This window comes from Culex quinquefasciatus, chromosome 3 (assembly GCF_015732765.1).
Source record: "Culex quinquefasciatus strain JHB chromosome 3, VPISU_Cqui_1.0_pri_paternal, whole genome shotgun sequence".
Classification (NCBI taxonomy): Eukaryota; Metazoa; Arthropoda; class Insecta; order Diptera; family Culicidae; genus Culex; species Culex quinquefasciatus.
The window spans coordinates 12280675-12300845 of NC_051863.1; the positions used below are offsets into that span (position 1 = coordinate 12280675).

The 20171-nt window shown below is 36.0% G+C and overlaps 1 protein-coding gene across 5 annotated transcripts in view; it reads right to left on the bottom strand.

Moving 5' to 3' along the window:
* Nucleotides 1–20171, bottom strand: part of LOC119769553 (putative cyclin-dependent serine/threonine-protein kinase DDB_G0272797/DDB_G0274007) — a 66482-nt gene that overhangs the window by 16279 nt on the left and 30032 nt on the right. Inside the window, exons 1-4 of one of the 5 annotated variants that reach the window (XM_038262428.1) lie at nucleotides 18226–18594; nucleotides 3091–3505; nucleotides 2734–2991; nucleotides 2106–2673 (exon numbers count right to left, since the gene is read on the bottom strand). In XM_038262428.1, coding sequence (XP_038118356.1) covers nucleotides 2106–2673; nucleotides 2734–2991; nucleotides 3091–3304 — 1040 coding nt within the window. In that variant the 5' untranslated portion in view covers nucleotides 3305–3505; nucleotides 18226–18594. Of the gene's footprint in view, nucleotides 1–2105; nucleotides 2674–2733; nucleotides 2992–3090; nucleotides 3577–18225; nucleotides 18595–20171 lie in introns of those variants that run through there. The other 4 variants (XM_038262427.1, XM_038262425.1, XM_038262430.1 and 1 more) reach the window with 4 other exon arrangements.

A 20171-nucleotide genomic window follows, 5' to 3' on the forward strand; every position in this document is an offset into this window, starting at 1 on the left:
AACATAAAACATAAAACATAAAACATAAAACATAAAACATAAAACATAAAACATAAAACATAAAACATAAAACATAAAACATAAAACATAAAACATAAAACATAAAACATAAAACATAAAACATAAAACATAAAACATAAAACATAAAACATAAAACATAAAACATAAAACATAAAACATAAAACATAAAACATAAAACATAAAACATAAAACATAAAACATAAAACATAAAACATAAAACATAAAACATAAAACATAAACATAAAACATAAAACATAAAACATAAAACATAAAACATAAAACATAAAACATAAAACATAAAACATAAAACATAAAACATAAAACATAAAACATAAAACATAAAACATAAAACATAAAACATAAAACATAAAACATAAAACATAAAACATAAAACATAAAACATAGAGCAGAAAAAAACTTTTTTTTATAAACTGACTTCGAATAAACGAGTATGGACTGTATTTGATTTTTTAACCCTCAGTTTATACATTTAAAAAAATTAGAAACATTTTTCAAAAATATTTTGAGAGTTTGATTTCTGAATTCCAGAATTTCTCCATATATTCCAGCATTGTTCCGTTTATTTGGTATTATTTCCCGCAAAAATGATTGTTTTTAATAAATCAATATTTTTTTCATCTTCCCCTGCAATAAATTTTTAGACGTTTAGGCCATTTCAAATTTAATTTCTCTAAAAAGATCAGGTGGCGAAAAAAAGATATAGCGAGTAACATTATTTTTTTTATAAAAAAAAACTTGTAAAATCTATTGAAAACTACTCATATTTGAATTTTGGGACCACAGCTCGAAAGGAGACGAAAAGGTTTTGGAAAACAAAAATCATGAATTCATTGATGTTTTGCAAATTTCATCACGTATAAAGCATTTTGCGATACTTTTTGATCTATGATCGAAATTTCGAAAAGTAAAGTTAACATAAATGTTAAGTGTGTTTTTTTTTATCCCGATATATCAATTTGGTATTGGTGAGAATTGGTTTTTGCAACGGTAAATAACTGATTTTAAAATTGTTTTCTAATTATTTGCAAAAGTTCCAATTAAATATTAAAAACTTTCTCACAAACTGTCTTCAACATTTGAATAAATGTAAATTTAGCAGAAACCTGCGAAAATATGAACAAATAGCAAAAAGGCAATTAAAAAAAAACATTTGAAGGTACTCAAAGTTCAACAGTTTAACATATGATAATAATGTCCGACACATTATTGTTTTTCTTGGGGTGTATATGAATAGTAAAAAAAAAATGAATTTTCTTTATTAAAAAAAATGTCCTTAATAAAATTGGTCAATTTTTATAGTTTTGACGTATTAAGCTAAATAAAAATAATAACAAAATGGGTTATGCAAAATTTGTCTGAATTTTCGTATTTTTGAAGAAAAATTCAACAATAAAAATTAATAACAAATTTGGTTATGACTGCTGATATTTTTTTCAAATTGGAATATCACATGAATTGATTGATTGATATTTTTCTCCATAATCATGCCATAACATGAGTTATTTATATCTCACTGTTTGGTATTCTCTCATAAGATCTGGTTAAAAAACAAGTTTTAGAGAAGTCCCATAAAACTGAAATTCAATAATTCTTTTTTTAATTCAGGAACACAATTTTTAATTTTGGGGTTGTTATTAATTTTTCTTCTCATTCCCGGTGATCGTGATTTTTAATAACAAAAACAGCTATTTCAACTGGACTTGTTATTGAAATGCCTTCCGTATTGTTATTCCCACCTCCCCGAGAAAAAAAATATTTCTAGAAACTAGAAATTTCAAGCAAATAAAACCATAAATTCAAGCAAAACACCGTAATAGAGCCGAAGCCGAAAGTGTAAACAAAGATTCTACCCTGCTCGCTCCTAATGTAAACATCAATTGACGTGAGCAGGATAGACTCTTTGTTTACACAGCTTCGGCCGTATTACAATGTTTTGCTTGAATTGTTTATGTTAGAAAGGTAAAAAAGCAATTGACAATTTTACAGAGAGCTGTTCGAATAATAATTCAAATGGAGCAGCTCAGTACTTTGTGCATAAGAAAAAGGACCCTGCGTAATCTTACCTTTGCTGTTGCTGCTGCTGTTGTTGCAGAGCCTGCTGCTGCGTTGGATGTATGTACTGAGTTAGCTGCTGTTGTTGTTGTTGATGCTGCTGTTGTTGTTGGTTGTAATACTGTTGATAGGACTGCTGCTGTTGTTGATGTTGTTGCTGCTGCTGCTGCTGCAAGTGAGCATAATGCGCTTGATACTGTTGTTGCTGTTGCTGTTGCTGTTGTTGGTGGTGGATACACTGGTGGTGGTGTTGATATTGTTGTTGTTGATGGTACTGCTGCTGCTGTTGTTGCTGATGAGCGTACTGTTGTTGATGGGGTGAGCTGCCGTACTTGTTGCTGCCGTGGTGGACGGCAGCCGGACTCACGTTGCTACCGTGGCATGGAATTCCGGACGATCCGGCTGGGCAGATCTGCTGTTGTTGTTGGTTCTGGTTGGTTCCACTGTTGTTGCTGTTGGTGCTGGTGCCAGGGGGAGGTGGTGCACTATACTGGGGTGGACATATCCCGATGGACAAGGGCATCACTAGCTGGTTCGAATCACTGGTTTGCGACTTGGGCACGATTGAGCTGTGGGACACTGGAATTTTTGGAGGGCTTTAAACACAATTGAACCTACGGTCGAAGTTATCCAGCTTACCGTTACTCCCGGTGGTGGCGTAGTAACTCGCGCTGAGCAGTTTTCGCGTCCTCGGCTGGAGCCAGCAGCAGAAGAAGAGCGTCGCTAGGATGACGATCAGTATCACGATGGTCCCGATCAGGATACCCCAGATCAGCGTCGGTAGGCCCCAGATTGACTTTGCCGCCGTGGCCTCAATCGGATACATCCGGGCGGTTAGCGTCACCGACTGCTGGTAGAGACCATTGGTGCTGTTGAACAGCAGCACGTCCTCTGGCCCTGAAAAAGACAGAACAAAAACCACAAGTTAAAACCTCAGTCACGCGTCACTTTCGCCGGGCAGAAATCAATGACTTTGCAGGAATCGTCCCCGGCTACCTGGTAGGACAACGTAGTCCTCCGTTGGTTCCACACTAGACCCGACCGGACTAATCTGGGTCGGGCTGGGCCTGGCCGTGGTGACGACGGCCACGGTCGACGAGGTCACGTTGAAGATATCGAACGCGGGTGGAGAAAACGCTAGCGTGTCCAGCAGTTTGTCAAACAGGTTCACATTATTGCTGGCCACATAGCCAGACGATGTTGCTGCCATGGGGAGGAAGAGGCAGGCAGGCAGGCAGGCGTCGCAGACCACGTGACCACTTGTGGCGCCAAATAAAGACGAGGCACTTGTTGCCCGCCCGAAGAACCAACTGGACTGGACTGGCCGGCCGGGCTATCGATGATTTATTTACACCACACACTTGCTATTTTCACTTGCTTTTATTGTGTTTATGGGGTGTCGTTTGCAGTCCTTACGAGTGGATGGTTGTTCAGTGCTAGAGAAATGTCTATTGCTTATCATACATTTTCAATACTGATGTGCTACAAATTTATCAATATCACTACTCGACAAAACGAAACTTGTGTCAAGGGATTGACGATATCTCATCGGTTCCTCAGAGAAAAGGCATCCCCGAATCCGATGCAATCGACAGAATTTGATTTTATGTCCACGCGGACTGACGAGAAGTTGGTACATTTTTTAACATAAAAAATCGAACAATTTAAAAAAAACTTGCGTCTCCTCCCAACTATATGAGCCATCTACAAAAATATGGAGGCGCCTGGTGCATAGCCATTTCCTTTAAGCACAACGGAAACAACCAATACAAATGTATAAAAAAGTTGTCAAGTTCGGGGGGTCCACAGCTAGCATTATTTGTACGATTATAAAAATAAATATTAAAAGTTTAAAATTAAAATATTTGAAAAACATTTTTTTTAAATATACTTGTTTACTAAAATTTTATGTTTCTCAAAGGTCTATGGGTACTTCGGGATGTCCATGGTAATCCAAGGACTCCCTAGAGTTAAGATCTATGAGTCTACCGCCGTAACAAGCAAGAGGTCGTCGGATTTTGACCCCGGATTATGTGCGTATAGCATCAGTGGATATGGTAGACTACTATATGAATGTAATGGGATGTACATGGTCATCCAAGGACTCCCTGGAGTTAAGATCTACGAGTCTACCGCCGTAACAAGCAAGAGGTCGTCGGATTTTGACCCCGGATCATGTGAGTATAGCATCAGTGGATATGGTAGACTACTATATGAATGTAATGGGATGTCCATGGTCATCCAAGGACTCCCTGGAGTTAAGATCTACGAGTCTACCGCCGTAACAAGCAAGAGGTCGTCGGATTTTGACCCCGGATCATGTGCGTATAGCACCAGTGGATATGGTAGACTACTATATGAATGTAATGGGATGTCCATGGTCATCCAAGGACTCCCTGGAGTTAAGATCTACGAGTCTAGCGCCGTAACAAGCAAGAGGTCGTCGGATTTTGACCCCGGATCATGTGCGTATAGCATCAGTGGATATGGTAGACTACTATATGAATGTAATGGGATGTCCATGGTCATCCAAGGACTCCCTGGAGTTAAGATCTACGAGTCTACCGCCGTAACAAACAAGAGGTCATCGGCTTTTGACCCCGGATCATGTGCGTATAGCATCAGTGGATATGGTAGACTACTATATGAATGTAATGGGATGTCCATGGTCATCCAAGGACTCCCTGGAGTTAAGATCTACGAGTCTACCGCCGTAACAAACAAGAGGTCATCGGCTTTTGACCCCGGATCATGTGCGTATAGCATCAGTGGATATGGTAGACTACTATATAAATGTGTTGGGCTCCCTGGAGTTAAGATCTACGAGTCTACCGCCGTAACAAAAAAGAGGTCGCCGTTTGGCTAAAGTGGTAAGCAAGGACTTTTGTTCATCGTTCAAACTTAAATATTTCGATAACTTTACATCGATTGTAGATCTTAACTCCAGGAGTCCTTGGATGACCATGTACATCCCATTACATTCATATAGTAGTCTACCATATCCGCTGGTGCTATACGCACATGATCCGGGGTCAAAATCCGACGACCTCTTGCTTGTTACGGCAGTAGACTCGTAGATCTTAACTCCAGGGAGTCCTTGGATGACCATGTACATCCCATTACATTCATATAGTAGTCTACCATATCCACTGATGCTATACGCACATGACCCGGGGTCAAAATCCGACGACCTCTTGCTTGTTACGGCGGTAGACTCATAGATCTTAACTCCAGGGAGTCCTTGGATGACCATGTACATCCCATTACATTCATATAGTAGTCTACCATATCCACTGATGCTATACGCACATGATCCGGGGTCAAAATCCGACGACCTCTTGCTTGTTACGGCGGTAGACTCGTAGATCTTAACTCCAGGGAGTCCTTGGATGACCATGGACATCCCATTACATTCATATAGTAGTCTACTATATCCACTGGTGCTATACGCACATGATCCGGGGTCAAAATCCGACGACCTCTTGCTTGTTACGGCGGTAGACTCGTAGATCTTAACTGAGTCCTTGGATGACCATGGACATCCCATTACATTCATATAGTAGTCTACCATATCCACTGATGCTATACTCACATGATCCGGGGTCAAAATCCAACGACCTCTTGCTTGTTACGGCGGTAGACTCGTAGATCTTAACTCCAGGGAGTCCTTGGATGACCATGGACATCCCATTACATTCATATAGTAGTCTACCATATCCACTGATGCTATACGCACATAATCCGGGGTCAAAATCCGACGACCTCTTGCTTGTTACGGCGGTAGACTCATAGATCTTAACTCTAGGGAGTCCTTGGATTACCATGGACATCCCGAAGTACCCATAGACCTTTGAGAAACATAAAATTTTAGTAAACAAGTATATTTAAAAAAAATGTTTTTCAAATATTTTAATTTTAAACTTTTAATATTTATTTTTATAATCGTACAAAAAATGCTAGCTGTGGACCCCCCGAACTTGACAACTTTTTATACATTTGTATTGGTTGTTTCCGTTGTGCTTAAAGGAAATGGCTATGCACCAGGCGCCTCCATATTTTGTAGATGGCTCATATAGTTGGGAGGAGACGCAAGTTTTTTAAATTGTTCGATTTTTTATGTTAAAAAATTTACCAGCTTCTCGTCAGTCCGCGTGGACATAAAATCAAATTCTGTCGATTGCATCGGATTCGGGGATGCCTTTTCTCTGAGGAACCGATGAGATATCGTCAATCCCTTGACACAAGTTTTGTTTTGTCGAGTAGTGTATTAGATAAGGTTTAGTTTTATTTACATTTAAATAGGCCATTGCATTTATTTGAAATCATTAGTTTGAGAAGAGATTTTCTAATCACTTATAGGTTGAGATGAGGACTCCAACAGTCCAGAATTAATTATCCGAAGCCTCGATTATCCGATGTTTGATTATCTGAAGGATTGTATGAGACTTCGAATAATCAGGAACTTGAAAATATTTTTTCGATATTTTTTATTTTTTGACTTTTTAAATCAAGTTAGAGTTCTCCGACCACACTTAGATAAAATTTGAATGTTTCAAAATTTCCCTAAAAACAAATCCAAAAATTATGTATGGATGTAAAATTGTAAACGTAAATTTTATAACAAAAAGTACTTTTGTGATTTTTGATAAAATGCACTGATTTTGAGTTAAAGCCATTTTACGGTTAAAATTTTCAGCTTTTTTTTAATATGTAAAAATATGTACAACCCCGTCCAAATCTGAAAGAAATTAATTTGAAGAGCTGAGAATATCTACACATTGTGAATCTGACCTTTGGTAGCTGAACTGGTATTAGACTATGACATACAAACTCGCACCTTTTCGCGTTTGACAGTTGAGCAACTCTCTACGAAATCGACCGATTTCGACCATTTTTATTTTTTGTATTTTTTTTATTTGACTTAAACTTTGTGGAGGCCTTCCCTATGACCAAATAAGCTATTTTGCGTCATTGGTTCACCCATACAAGTCTCGATACAATTTTGGCTGCTGTCCATACAAAAATGGTATGTAAATATTCAAACAGCTGTAACTTTTGAGTGAATTTTCTGATCAATTTGGTGTCTTCGGCAAAGTTGTAGGTATTGTTGAGGACTTTTGAGAAAAAAATAGGTACACGGAAAAAAATTGCAGTTTTTTTAATCAACTTTTTTTTACTAAAACTCAATTTCCCAAAACATTCGTGAAATTTTGCGATCTTATCGAAAAAAATATTTTGAAAATTTTTAAATCAAGACTAACATTTTAAAAGGGCCAAACATTGAATATTACGCCCATTTTAAATGCAAGTCTTGATTTAAAAAATTTCAAAATATTATTTTCGAAAAGATTGGAAATTTTTACGAATTTTTCATGTATTAACATTGAAAATCGGACCATTATTTGCTGAGACATGGTCATAAGAAAATGGTGGGTTGTTTTGGTGAGATTAAGAAAACTTCAATTTTCGTGTTTCTTTTTCTTAAAGCGGCTCTATCTCAGCAACCCGAGGTCCAATCTTCAATGTCACTTAGACAATTTTATAGCAAATTTTCTGAATTTTTCAAAAAAAAATATTTTTAGAAATGGTCACTCATTTTAAAAAATTGAAAAACTGCAAATATTTCGCTAAAATCAAACTTTCGGTGGCTATATCTTGAAAACGGAGCCCTTTATCAAAAAATCTGTAAAGTAGTTTTCGATTGCAAATTCAATTTTGCATTAAAAAATAATGTCAAACTTGTTTTTGCACGAAACTTCGATTTTTTTCGCAAAATCACTATTTTTTCAAAAATTCATAACTCGGCGGCAGATTTTTTGACCATGTTTCTCTATGGCTCAAAAGTTGCGGATTTTTGTCCCCTAAAACATATCAAAAAAACCTCGAAAATCAAAAAAATCGTATTTTGGGAAAAAAAAGTTGATTAAAAAATCTGCAATTTTTTTTCCGTGTACCTATTTTTTTCTCAAAAGTCCTCAACAATACCTACAACTTTGCCGAAGTCACCAAATTGATCAGAGAATTTTTCAAAAGTTACAGCTGTTTGACAGCAGCCAACATTGTATGGAGACTTGTATGGATGAACCAATCACACAAAATAGTTTATTTGGTCATAGGGAAGGCCCCCACAAAGTTTGAGCCAAATAAAAAAATACAAATAAAATCCATTTCCGGTTTTGGTAGAGAATTGCTCATATTTGCCTCCTAGACCGGTTCCCAGGTTCTCCGGTGGCCACATCCGAAGATCATATTTAGCAAATTCCTGAAACCACTCTTGCGACTTATCAAACATCATGTTTTTAAAAGAGGAGTGTATAACTCATGTCCCCATCCAAAATCAAGAAGTTTGATACGTCGCACGACGATTTCATGCTGTTTCAAACTGCGGTTCCGGATGTGGCCACTGGAGATCGGTGGAACCGGTTCCGATGGGTCCTATGGTATTTAATATTATTCTAGGATTGTTTTGCATGAATATTCATGGCAGAAGAAAGCGTATCAGTTCACAATTGGATAAATCAGATACTTTTTTCCAGAAATTCGGATCTTTCGGTGGCCAGTACTCCGGCCACCGGTCCGTGCAGTGCGATTTTTCATCGGATTATTGTTCCTGATGCAAAAACGAAGCTTTTGTTGTATAGCAATCGATGGTTTGCGCGAAATCATGTTGCGGCAATTTGTTGGGCCCTTTTTCCCGATTTGCTTTGGTTGCTGAAGGTGGTATTAGACTATGACAAACAAACTCGCACATATGACAGATTGCCAAATCCGCAAATTTGTTAGCGGTAACCTCGCAAAAAAGACAAAATGTATGCAAGCTGACGTTTCTGCAAACAAATGTTTGCAAATAAACAACGCAGACAAACTGGCAAACTGTCTAATTGTGTGAGTTTGTTTGTTTGCTGTAGTCTGATACATCCTTGAGAAATGGCCTAATTTTGAAATAAAAGTCTGTTGAAAATTTCACTTTTCGATACAGTTTTGGCGATTTACACTTTTTTGCAAAACTTGCAAAAAAGTGTTCAACCCATTGCAAAATTTGTTTTTTGGCACTCGTTATAATTATAAAACCTCGTTGGATATCTCCAGCAGGCATTTTTATTAATTTGTAAAAAAAAATGCATTTTGGGCGTTCTAGGCGTCTCTGTGGGCGCTATACCTTTTTCATGAAGATGTAGCAAAAAAATCGGCAAATTTGAAAAATGCAAAGTTTCTCTTGGGCTCTGCTGAGGGCGCCAAATTGTTTAAATTTAAATATTTTTATTTTGTTTTATCAGGGCGTTGAATTTTTTTTTTCAAAGAGCACAAAATATTTGAAAATTTAAATCAAACATGCCGGATAAAATGCCGATCACGAAATATTAGAAAATGAATTTTTTATTCTATCAGGCAATCAAAAAAATCAATTTGATTGGGTCGCAGAACCCGAAATTGATGTTCAAGTGAATGAACTGAAAAAAAGATACCTTCAGATAATTGAACTTCGGATATTCGAAACTACGCATAGTCGAGGCTTCGAATAATCAAGTCTGGACTGTTTTTTCAAACTTTGCCTGATTATTTTTTTAATTTTCTACAGCCGATTCCCTTTGAACCCCCCACCAAGGGTCAAAAAACGCATTTTTTTCAAGCCCAAATCTAATCTACTTTTAAAGTTTGTGAAATTTCCATCACTGTGATTCTCTAAAAACCATTATTGAATTACCGGCTGCAAAATATGTTCAGACCCATCATACGAGTGAATGGCAAGTTATGACTATATGTCGCTGACTAAAGGGGAACTTTTCTGATTGTATCTTGGTATGAGTGATAATGGCTACCATTTGAAAGTGATTTTTTTCTTGTCACGTACCAAATCCTTACTTTTTTGTAAAGACCATCCCAAACATGTTACTTTTCCTTGTTTCATGGAAAAGGAAATTTCAACAACACGAAAAATAGTTTACATTGCAGTATTTTCCTCTTCCTGCAAGCAAACAAAAAAAAGCTATCATCATCAGTCACGTGTCTAAACTTTGACCCACAAACCGGGACACCCGGGAGGAAAAACAACGCATGGAGTGCAAGTTTCCCCCGTGAAATAGTGGAAAACCGAGCTAAAGTGTAAAAGACAAAAGAGCTCCCAAAAACGTTGGCACACCAGCTAGATAGTGGTGAAAATGAATGATCCACGTCCTCGCTGAATGGGGGTCGTCCCCGCCGCGCCTCCCAACTTTCTCCACAACTTTAAGTTGCGCTAACAAGATTAGTGCCCTCTCGTGGCTTAGGTACACAGCAACAACAACGGTGAAACAAATTAGTAAACAAAAAGTCTTTATGTTGAAGTGCTATTACTTCGCCGGGAACAAGTTCAAGGTTTTTTTTTGTTCTCATACTTAATCGAATAACTTGTTTGCAATGAAGCCACTTGCCCGCTTTCTCATTATTCTAATTAATTTTCACCTCACGAATTGCGCCAATCGATTGGCCGCTGCAATTATCCGTTCCGGCATTGCGTAGAGCTTGGCACTGACATTGAAAAAGTAGCATAGACTATAATATCGTTAGAGCACATACACTGTTATTCAAGATAGAGCACGACCAAATGCACGCAGCTACACCTTAAGCGTAAGTATATGACTGGAGTATTTGCAGAGCAGCCATACATGACACCAGCTTCTAGACTTAATTGCTCATCGAATTTGCCAGTTATTTGGTTCCACAATTCCAATGGAATCGAAGCTCAGGTATGTTAGGAAAAGTGGCCTATGTTGAAACAACAAAATAGGACCACCTTGCGTTCAAACAAAGACAAAATAAGCGTAGTCGAATAAGAAGTCACGTTTGGTCTGTCATTAGCTTCCTTCCTCCTAATAGTGAATCCCATTTTGGTCTTGGTAACCGCAGTTTGCGATGGCACAAGTGAAATAATAAAATCGTGAAGTGGATGCGACACTTCCTCACATTAAAAAAATCAGTTTTTATTTCTGAAATGAAACGTTACGCTTTTTTCAGGCGAATCGTTCGACTCTTTGATGCATCCCAGAAAACGAGTGGAAACATACCAACCGAGTTGCATTGCTCAGATGTCAGCAAAAGAAAAATATTATGAATTGCTAATGAAGCCTACCACGGCAGCAATTTCAATTGATTAGGTATGCAATCGCTTGCAAACGAAATGAATGAATTGTTGCCCCAGATCAGCCCACCTGGATAAGAAACTTTCCCCCGTCACTAACTCTGGTCGCTATCGCCGAACTCTCATCAGCTCATCAAGTCGAGAACGTTGCGTTCAGCTGGAAAAGGAAATACATTAAGGGAACTATCGGTGTGTCAATTGCTTCCGGGTCGATGGTTGTTGTTCGAACTTGCATTGTTTAATTCCGTGAAATGTTTGATATCATCAGAATGAATTGTGAAAAAAAACAGTGTTTGATATAACGTTTTGCCATCAAATAAAAACTTCAACCATCAAAAAGCATGCTTGTTTTTTGCTTTATGAAATTGCCCCCCAATTGCGTGGGTTAAAAAAATAACCTCTGAAAAAGAAATTCGTGGAACAGCCACCGGTGGGAGTAAGGCGAACTGTTGATAAGGCTCTTAAATTTGTAATGATTGATAAGGTTACTTTTCAGCTACATTAGAGTCATTAACACATTTTTCATTACCATCTCATAGCATAGCAGATCCATATGAAAGTTCACAAAAAAAATCTTTTTTAACATCATGTTTAAAACTTCTTGGCAGTGCGTGGCCGAATGGTTACGCTGTCCGCTTTGTAAGCGGATGATTCTGGGTTCGATTCCCATCTGCTGCAACCTTCCATCGGATGAGGAAGTAAAATGTCCCGGCCTTGGTTGTTAGGCCGTTAAGTCATTCCAGGTGTAGGAGTCGTTTCCATGCCATAAGTACAAACAACACACCAAACCAAGCCTACTCCGGTGGAATCGCTGGCGGCGGTTGGACTCGCAATCCGAAGGTCGTCAGTTCAAACACTGGGGTGGAAGGTTCCTTGGAGTAGAAAGAGGTTTGGGTGCTCTCCCCATTCAAGCCTTCGGACTCCTAGGTTCGAGCAGAAACTTGCAATAGAGACCACAAAAGACCCGGGGGTCGTTAATGTGGATGGTTTGTTTTGATTTTTTTTAAACTTCTTTTAAAATTAAAATAAAACAGGAAGGAAAAAATTAAATACTTTTCTACCACTTGTCATCTATCTCAATAAAATCAATTATTAAATTTTCAAACATTATCTTCAAAAAAACGATACTTAATCCACCTTTAGGTGGTTGGTGCCTTCCTCACATTCATAAAGTCAATACATTCAGTAAAAATAGCAACATTCCCTTAACATGTTTAACAAATCAATTTTATTACTGATTTCTTTTGATAGGGTTCGCAGACCTTCAATTTTTCTGGCTCATCGGCAAGGTCTGATAAAAACCTATCCAACGAAAGTTCACATGGAAGATTCAGACAATATTTTTATCACAATATCTCAGATCCGGCCTCCAGAAAGTATATAAATAACACTTAAGTGCCAATAACTTTTGATAGGGTTGTCAGATCCTTGATGTTTTAGGCTCATTTGAAAGGTCTTTCAATTATCTAACTAACGATGGGTCGCATGATGAACCCGGACATCATTTTTACTGAAATATCTGAGATCCGGCCTCCAGAAAGTATATAAATAACACTTAAGTGCCAATAACTTTTCATATGGTTGTCAGATCCTTGATGTTTTGGGCTCATTTGAAAGGTCTTTCAATTATCTAACTAACGATGGGTCGCATGATGGACCCGGACTTCATTTTTACTGAAATATCTGAGATCCGGCCTCCAAAAAGTGTATAAATAACACTTAAGTGTTAATAACTTTTGAAAGGGTTGTCAGATCTTCAATGTTTTGGGAAGGTCTTTTTGATACCTTTCTGAAAATGTATAACATGATAGGGTTTCTTGCAAAAACCACCCTTTTTACAATCTTCCGGACATACGCCAAAATCGTTTTTTAGCATAACTTTTGAAGTACTTAACTAAACTTGCTGATTTTAAATAGAAACCAACGGGACCCCAAGATGGATCGAATGAGACTAATACGGTCAAAATCCGTTCATCCAGTCCGGAGATAATAGAGTGACAATTTTTTTGTCCACCCACCTACACACATCCACACAGACATTTGCTCAGAACATGATTCTGAGTTGATAGGTATACGTGAAGGTGGGTCTACGAGGTCGAATTAAGAAGTTCATTTTTCGAGTGATTTTATAGCCTTTCCTCAGAAAGGTGAGGAAGGCAAAACATTCAACCAATTAAATTTATAAGAGATTATAAAATTAAAAAAAAAACGAAAGTTGAAGATTGCCTTGCATAATGTTGCAATGTTAATCTTGAAATAGTAGTTTATGTAACAAGTTGAAAAAAAAAAGATTTTTTCAGCACGAGTCCTACATTTATCCAACAAAGTTCACCAAGTCAGATAAATACGACGAGCTCTGCAAAATATATTTTTTTTGCTTTGAGTTTCATATATTATTTTTTGCAATTCCGTCGTGAAACTATTTACTTTTCCTGTCATTCTTGAACGACGAAATAGCCTACTTTTCTGTACCAAAAATATCAGAATCGAATAGCAACACTTTTCAAAATAAATGCTGAAAAGTTCTACTTTTCAGCACTGAAATGGGTGCTGAAAAGTTGAACTTTTCAGCACTTGTTTCAAAAAGTAACACTTTTCAACATTTTTTTGATTAAAACGATTTATTGACAGAATACATGAAAATTTGACATAAAATTTCACTCAGTGTGTGTTTTTCGGAATTACAAAAAACGTTGTATGTAACTCGCTGCGAAACTTGATTTTTCATCACTCGTCGTATTTATCCAACTCGGTGAACCTCGTTAGATAAATGTACGACTCGTGCTGAAAAAATCCTTCTTTTTGCAACTTGTTGCATAAACTACTATTAAGTTACAAGTGGTAAAAAGATTTTTTTCAGTATGAGTCCTACATTTATTAAAAAAAGCTTACCATGTCGGATAAATATGAGGAATACTGGAATAATCTTTTTTTTTCGTTAATTTTTATAAAGTTTCCACATAGTTTCATATATTCCTATATCCAATTTCGAGAAATACCATTTGAATGTAATTTTTAGACAAATGTCCATGTAAATATTTAGTCAAATAAAAAAGAAATATTAAGTAAATAAAAAAAATAAAGTTTTATGTTTTCGATTTTTTTTTCATTTTAAGTGGAGAAAAGTAGGCCGCTTTGTCGTTCGAGAATGGCAGGAAAAGTATGTAGTCTCACGGCGAACTCGACAAAAAGAATTTAGGGTGATTGTCTTTAAAATAACAACATCAGCTTTTTACTCAAAAGATTCACAAAAAGGACGCATTATTGGGAAAATAATAAAATTTAAAGTTTTTGCCACATGGATATCAAATGTTTGAAATTTGATGGAAAACACAAAAAAAATCACAAAGCTTGTTAAAATTTCGATTAAAAAAAATCAGATTCTAAGTCTTTGCTACAGTATCAAATAACTGGGAAACTGTCGATCATTTGATGTGTATTTAAGAAACATAACATAAGAACTTGTATAAGAAAATGTGAAAAGTTTGAGTAATTAAAAAAAAAGTGCGTTCAAAGTAATCAGAAATTGTAAAAAGGTCAAATTAAAAAAAATCAGATTTTTTAATTTCAGTAAGACCGATGCAAATATTTTTCAAAGTGTTTGGTCTCTCAGCTCTGCCCGGGGTCGAGGGGGGAGGGGGAATAAACAAAATATTAAAATAAGTCGAAAACAAAAATTTTAGCGAAAAAAAACTTTTTGCGATGACAAACATCGAAAATTCTAAAGATTTTTTAAACAACCAAACGTAGTAAAAATGATTCTAAACGCAAGAGAGTGCTTTTAAAATTGATTTCAGCTGATTGCACTTGAATTTCCATTGAAATTTTGAAGTGTTCTGGAAAAAATACCCCTGGACCCCTGATTTTTCCGGCAAACTTTGGTGGGGAGGGGGGGGGGGGTGAGACAAAAAAAGTAAATAAAATTTTAATTGTACATTTGAGAAATACAGGAAAAATATGTTCTTTTGTGAAAATTTTCATTTTGTTGGACAGTTTATTCAACGCAGATTCCAGAAAATTTTCGTTTTTCAGTATGAGTTTTCAAATCCTTGGTTTGGTTGATTTTATAAGTTAGCAACTTATTTTCTCGAAAATCGAAAAATTGCAGATGTTTTTATTTCGACCTGATAAGCACTAAAATAATACTTAAGCAATTGTTCTTAGGTTTTATTTTGTTGAACATTAGAAAAAAAACTGGTTTCTGGTGTTATCGAAAAATTAGATTTTTATGTCAACATATTGGAATTGCAGCCAAATTAATTTGAAAAAAAGATAAATTGCTAGTCATCCATAACTTATCAAAATATTTTGTTTTAATTGTAAATAGTGCGTCCAGCCAAAAAAAAATTGGTTCTGGGTTTCCCGACATTGAATAGAAATACTACGCATTTTGATCTAGATATTTATATTTGGTTGAGAAAATAGTAGAACATTAAAGTATTTAGTAACGGAAAGGAATTACATTTTGGATGGCCATGAATATGGTTTATTTAGGAAAATTGTTGAAATTTTAGTGTACAGATTTTTAAATGCTTAGTGTTTTTCTTGTTGACGTGTTTTTAAATCCGCTTTTTTTTTCTTAGGCACAGGCGAATTTAGACTTATGAGCAATTCTTTCAGATTTCGGTCATTCGATTTTTTTTTGTATTTTTTAATCCGACTGAAACTTTTTTGGTGCCTTCGGTATGCCCAAAGAAGCCATTTTGCATCATTAGTTTGTCCATATAATTTTCCATACAAATTTGGCAGCTAGCCATACAAAAATGATGTATGAAAATTCAAAAATCTGTATCTTTTGAAGGAATTTTTTGATCGATTTGGTGTCTTCGGCAAAGTTGTAGGTATGGATATGGACTACACTGAAAAAAATGATGCACGGTTAAAAAAATTGGTGATTTTTTATTTAACTTTTTGTCACTAAAACTTGATTTGCAAAAAAACACTTTTTTTATTTTTTTTTATTTTTTGATATGTTTTAGTGTCCTCAAATGCCAACTTTTCAGAAATTTCCAGGTTGTGATTTTTTTTGTGATGAATTTTTGACTCAATACTGATTTTTTAAAAAAATCGAAAAATTGGTCGAAAAATTTTTCAACTTCATTTTTCAATGTAAAATCAAAGTGCACCGTTTTCATGTTAAATCCATTTTTAGGTGACTTTTTTGAAAATAGTCGCAGTTTTTTTATTTTTTTAAATTAGTGCACATGTTTGCCCACTCCTCAAAAAATATGTTTGAAAAGCTGAGAAAATTCTCTATATTTTGCATTTTTGAACTTTGTTGAAACGACCCTTAGTTGCTGAGATATTGCCATGCAATGGTTTAAAAACAGGAAAATTGATGTTCTTTTGAATTCATTCAAAAGATACAGATTTTTGAATCTTCATACATCATTTTTGCATGGCTAGCTGCCAAATTTGTAGGGAAAATTATATGGACAATGATGCAAAATGGCTTCTTTGGGCATACCGAAGGCACCAAAAAAGTTTCAGTCGGATTAAAAAATACAAAAATTAAAATTTAAGAAAAAATACCGATTTGGTCACAAGATAGCACACAAGCGACGAAATGTGTTGAAAAATGGTTTTTATGTACACTCCAGACTTGATTATCAGAAGACTCGATTATCCGAAGGTTTGTTAGGACTTCGGATAGTCGAATCATGAGAAAAAAAAATTTCTTACTTTGGCGCTCTTATTTTTTTACGATATTTCATCACCGCCATTTTGGCCGCTATCTTGAATTTAAAAATTCTAAATTACGAGTTGTTTTGGAGTCGTACTTAAGCAGGGTTGCCACAAATACAGATTTATCTGTATTTTACAGATTTTTGAGGTGATGAGGTCATACAGAATCTGTATATAAAGAAATACAGATTTTAAGAAAAACATACAGATATACAGATTTTCCCTATTTTTTATTAAAATCAAATAATTTTAATTCTTTAAATATTTTTTTTTTCAATTGCTCGATGAGCCCAAACATTAAATTTTAGATTGTAGAGCATTTTTATGCATTAAAAAACAATTTTAAATATTTTGTTTTTTGAAAAATTGTTGAAAAATGTCAATACAGATTCCAAATACAGATTTTCGTCCCCCTGATACAGATATACAGATTTTTGACCCTCAAAAATACAGAATCAAATGTGGCAACCCTGTACTTAAGCTCAACAATCGAAAATAATACAACGAAGAATTTTTTTTTTTGTGATCGATTATCCAAAGTGTAATTCTGCCAAGGCCTTCGAATAATCAAGTTTGGACTGTATTTAAAAAAAACATAATATATTTAAAAAAATATCGCGGTAGCCCGGGAGTTCTCAGGATTTCAAAAATAGTTATAGTGAATTTAATTGTTTTTGATACCGGTTATGAATATTTGTGTAGCCTTTTGTATGGACAACTGTCATAATTGTATGGAGACTCGTCGAACCAGTAAACACAATTGAACAACCACATTACTCAAATTAGGTTTAAAAATAACAACACAACTTGCACAACTGGATTACATCAACCCGCTCTGCTGTTGTTTGTAAATGTTGCGTTCTGTATTCTAACACAACTGGCTACCGCGGGCATCACAACACATCACAGCACAGTCTAGCCTCGTCATTATCCTCGGTACAAGCCAGCTCTGCTGCGATGATTAATCGCCTTCGGGATCGTGGTGTGACACACACGGCCTGGTTCTCTTCTGACCGCGTTGGACACAATAGACAAACAATCTCGACGATTGGTTGTGGTTTTCGACGTGTAACACTATTGCACCATACTATTGTATCATCACGAGAAATCTCAGCGACATCACTCACAGCAAACTGCACGGTTCTAAAACTGCTGTATAGTAATATTCTTGATGATGATGTGTGTGTTTTTCCCCACTAGCACTGGGTTGAAATCTCTCACTGACGCCCTCGTGACACATTTAATCGCTCTTGGTGAACAATTTCAGATCCAAAGCCGCATATGAATCCTAATGTGAGTGCAGAAACAACCATCCATCCTCATCGTACCGTGTAAAATCTTCGTGGCACCAACTTTGAACTCCCAAAAGAGAGATATTTCAGCACCGGCCAGTTGGTAAACAAAACGGGAAAAAAATCCAGCACACCAAGAAAAAAAAAATCCGCCAAAAAAGGACACTCGACATAAAACAAACAGCTGACCACGACGAGACAGCACCGTCTTTTACGCGATTCCCGAACACTGACCAAACGCAAACATCCCGAGCACCGGTCGAACGCGGAGTGAAGAGCCCAGACCGACCGCCCAGACCAGCGAGAATGACGACGACGACGGCGACGATATGGGAGCTTCGTGTAATGATTCACTTTCATGCATGCGCTAGTCCGCTGTACTGACTGTCTGGGGGTGCCGACCAGCAAACGACGACTGTGCTGTCAGAACCGTTCTGATGGTCGTTCGGGTAAGATTCGCTGGGAGGAACACTTGAACGGGCGTGGAAGATTTTCCGTTGCTGAGCAAAGTTGGAATTTTGGTCAGTAACGGCGCTGGCCGTGTCAAGAGGTAGGACTCAGGGAATAATCCAAAATGGTGTAACAAATTGATGATTTTTCAGCAATACAATTTTCAGAGTACCCAAAGATCTTTATTTAATCACGAAAAAATACAATTTTAAGCTCGAGTCTTAAATATATATTATTAAAAAAAATTGGTGCGATTTGCAATTGCAATTTGTAAACCATGATTTTTTTTCAGAATTTTAGTTGTTTTCTTAGACGAGGGAGAAAAAACATTATTACAGTTATGTGTATAGAGTTCAAGAAAATACAATTTTCTACAAAGTTTCACGTCCTTCACGATCTGAGGCCAGCAAAACCAAAACTTGTATATAGCCTGAATTTGCAAGATTTGATAAGAAAATGCAAAAAATTAAGTAATAAAATGTAATTAGAATAAATATATTCTTGATCCTCATTTTTTGGAAAAGTTATGATTCCGGTTCCGAAGATAAGCATTTTTGAGAAATTGTGTTTTTTTTATGAAAATGTCGAAAAACGGACCAAAATATATACCAAAATATATATATAAAAAAAACTAGTTATAAAATAAAATTGTACAGTCATTTCCTTACTGGACATTGTCGTTGGAAACGACCGTCGAAGCAGGTCAGAATGTCAAGAACTCTCCCTCCTCACTAGGGATGATCATATAATAAAAATGTAAACTTTAAAAGAAAAATACTATTTTACCAACATAATAAAAAATTTGGCAAGAATTTATTTTGGATGTTGAAGAAGTGCTTTCAGATAGAAATGGTCAGCCATAATTTTTCCCTAAATTTAACTTCTTCACATCAATTGGGCACTCGTAGGCCTATTCACGACCGTAAGAAGATGCTTGAAAATCGAGATATCAACTAAATCCACAATGATAAATTTAAAAATTGAACATGACTTTTGAAAAGGTCTACAATAGATAATCTCCCCATTTCATATTTTTGACCAAATTTAAAAATTTAAAGACTAGACAATTTAAAGTTTGATTTCTTACATTAAAAACCGAACACTTTTCGAGATAATGTCACTTGAAAATCTAATTAGTATAATCTAAAACATATCTCTGGAACCAGATTTTGCAACAACATGCGCTATAGCCCAAAAGATATCATTCAAAGTCCCAAAAAACTCAACAAAAAAAAACAACTTATTCAACTTTTAGTGGAAAAAAGTGAAATAAAGAAATCTGTAATTTTTTTTATAGTGAAACTTGTTTTCTAAATAGTTCCAATTATAATCAACAACTTAGCCGAAGATATCTCAAGTTAAAGATTTTCATACACGCAAACGAGAAATCCGTGAGGGCGGCCCTCTCAATTTGAGTTGTGTGAGACAACGCTGAAAACGCGTGGAAATCCCTCCCGATTTGAATGGTCTCAAAGATTTACGCACACCATCACAGGAAATTGTCGAAATGTTTCAATTTCATTGACCAAAAA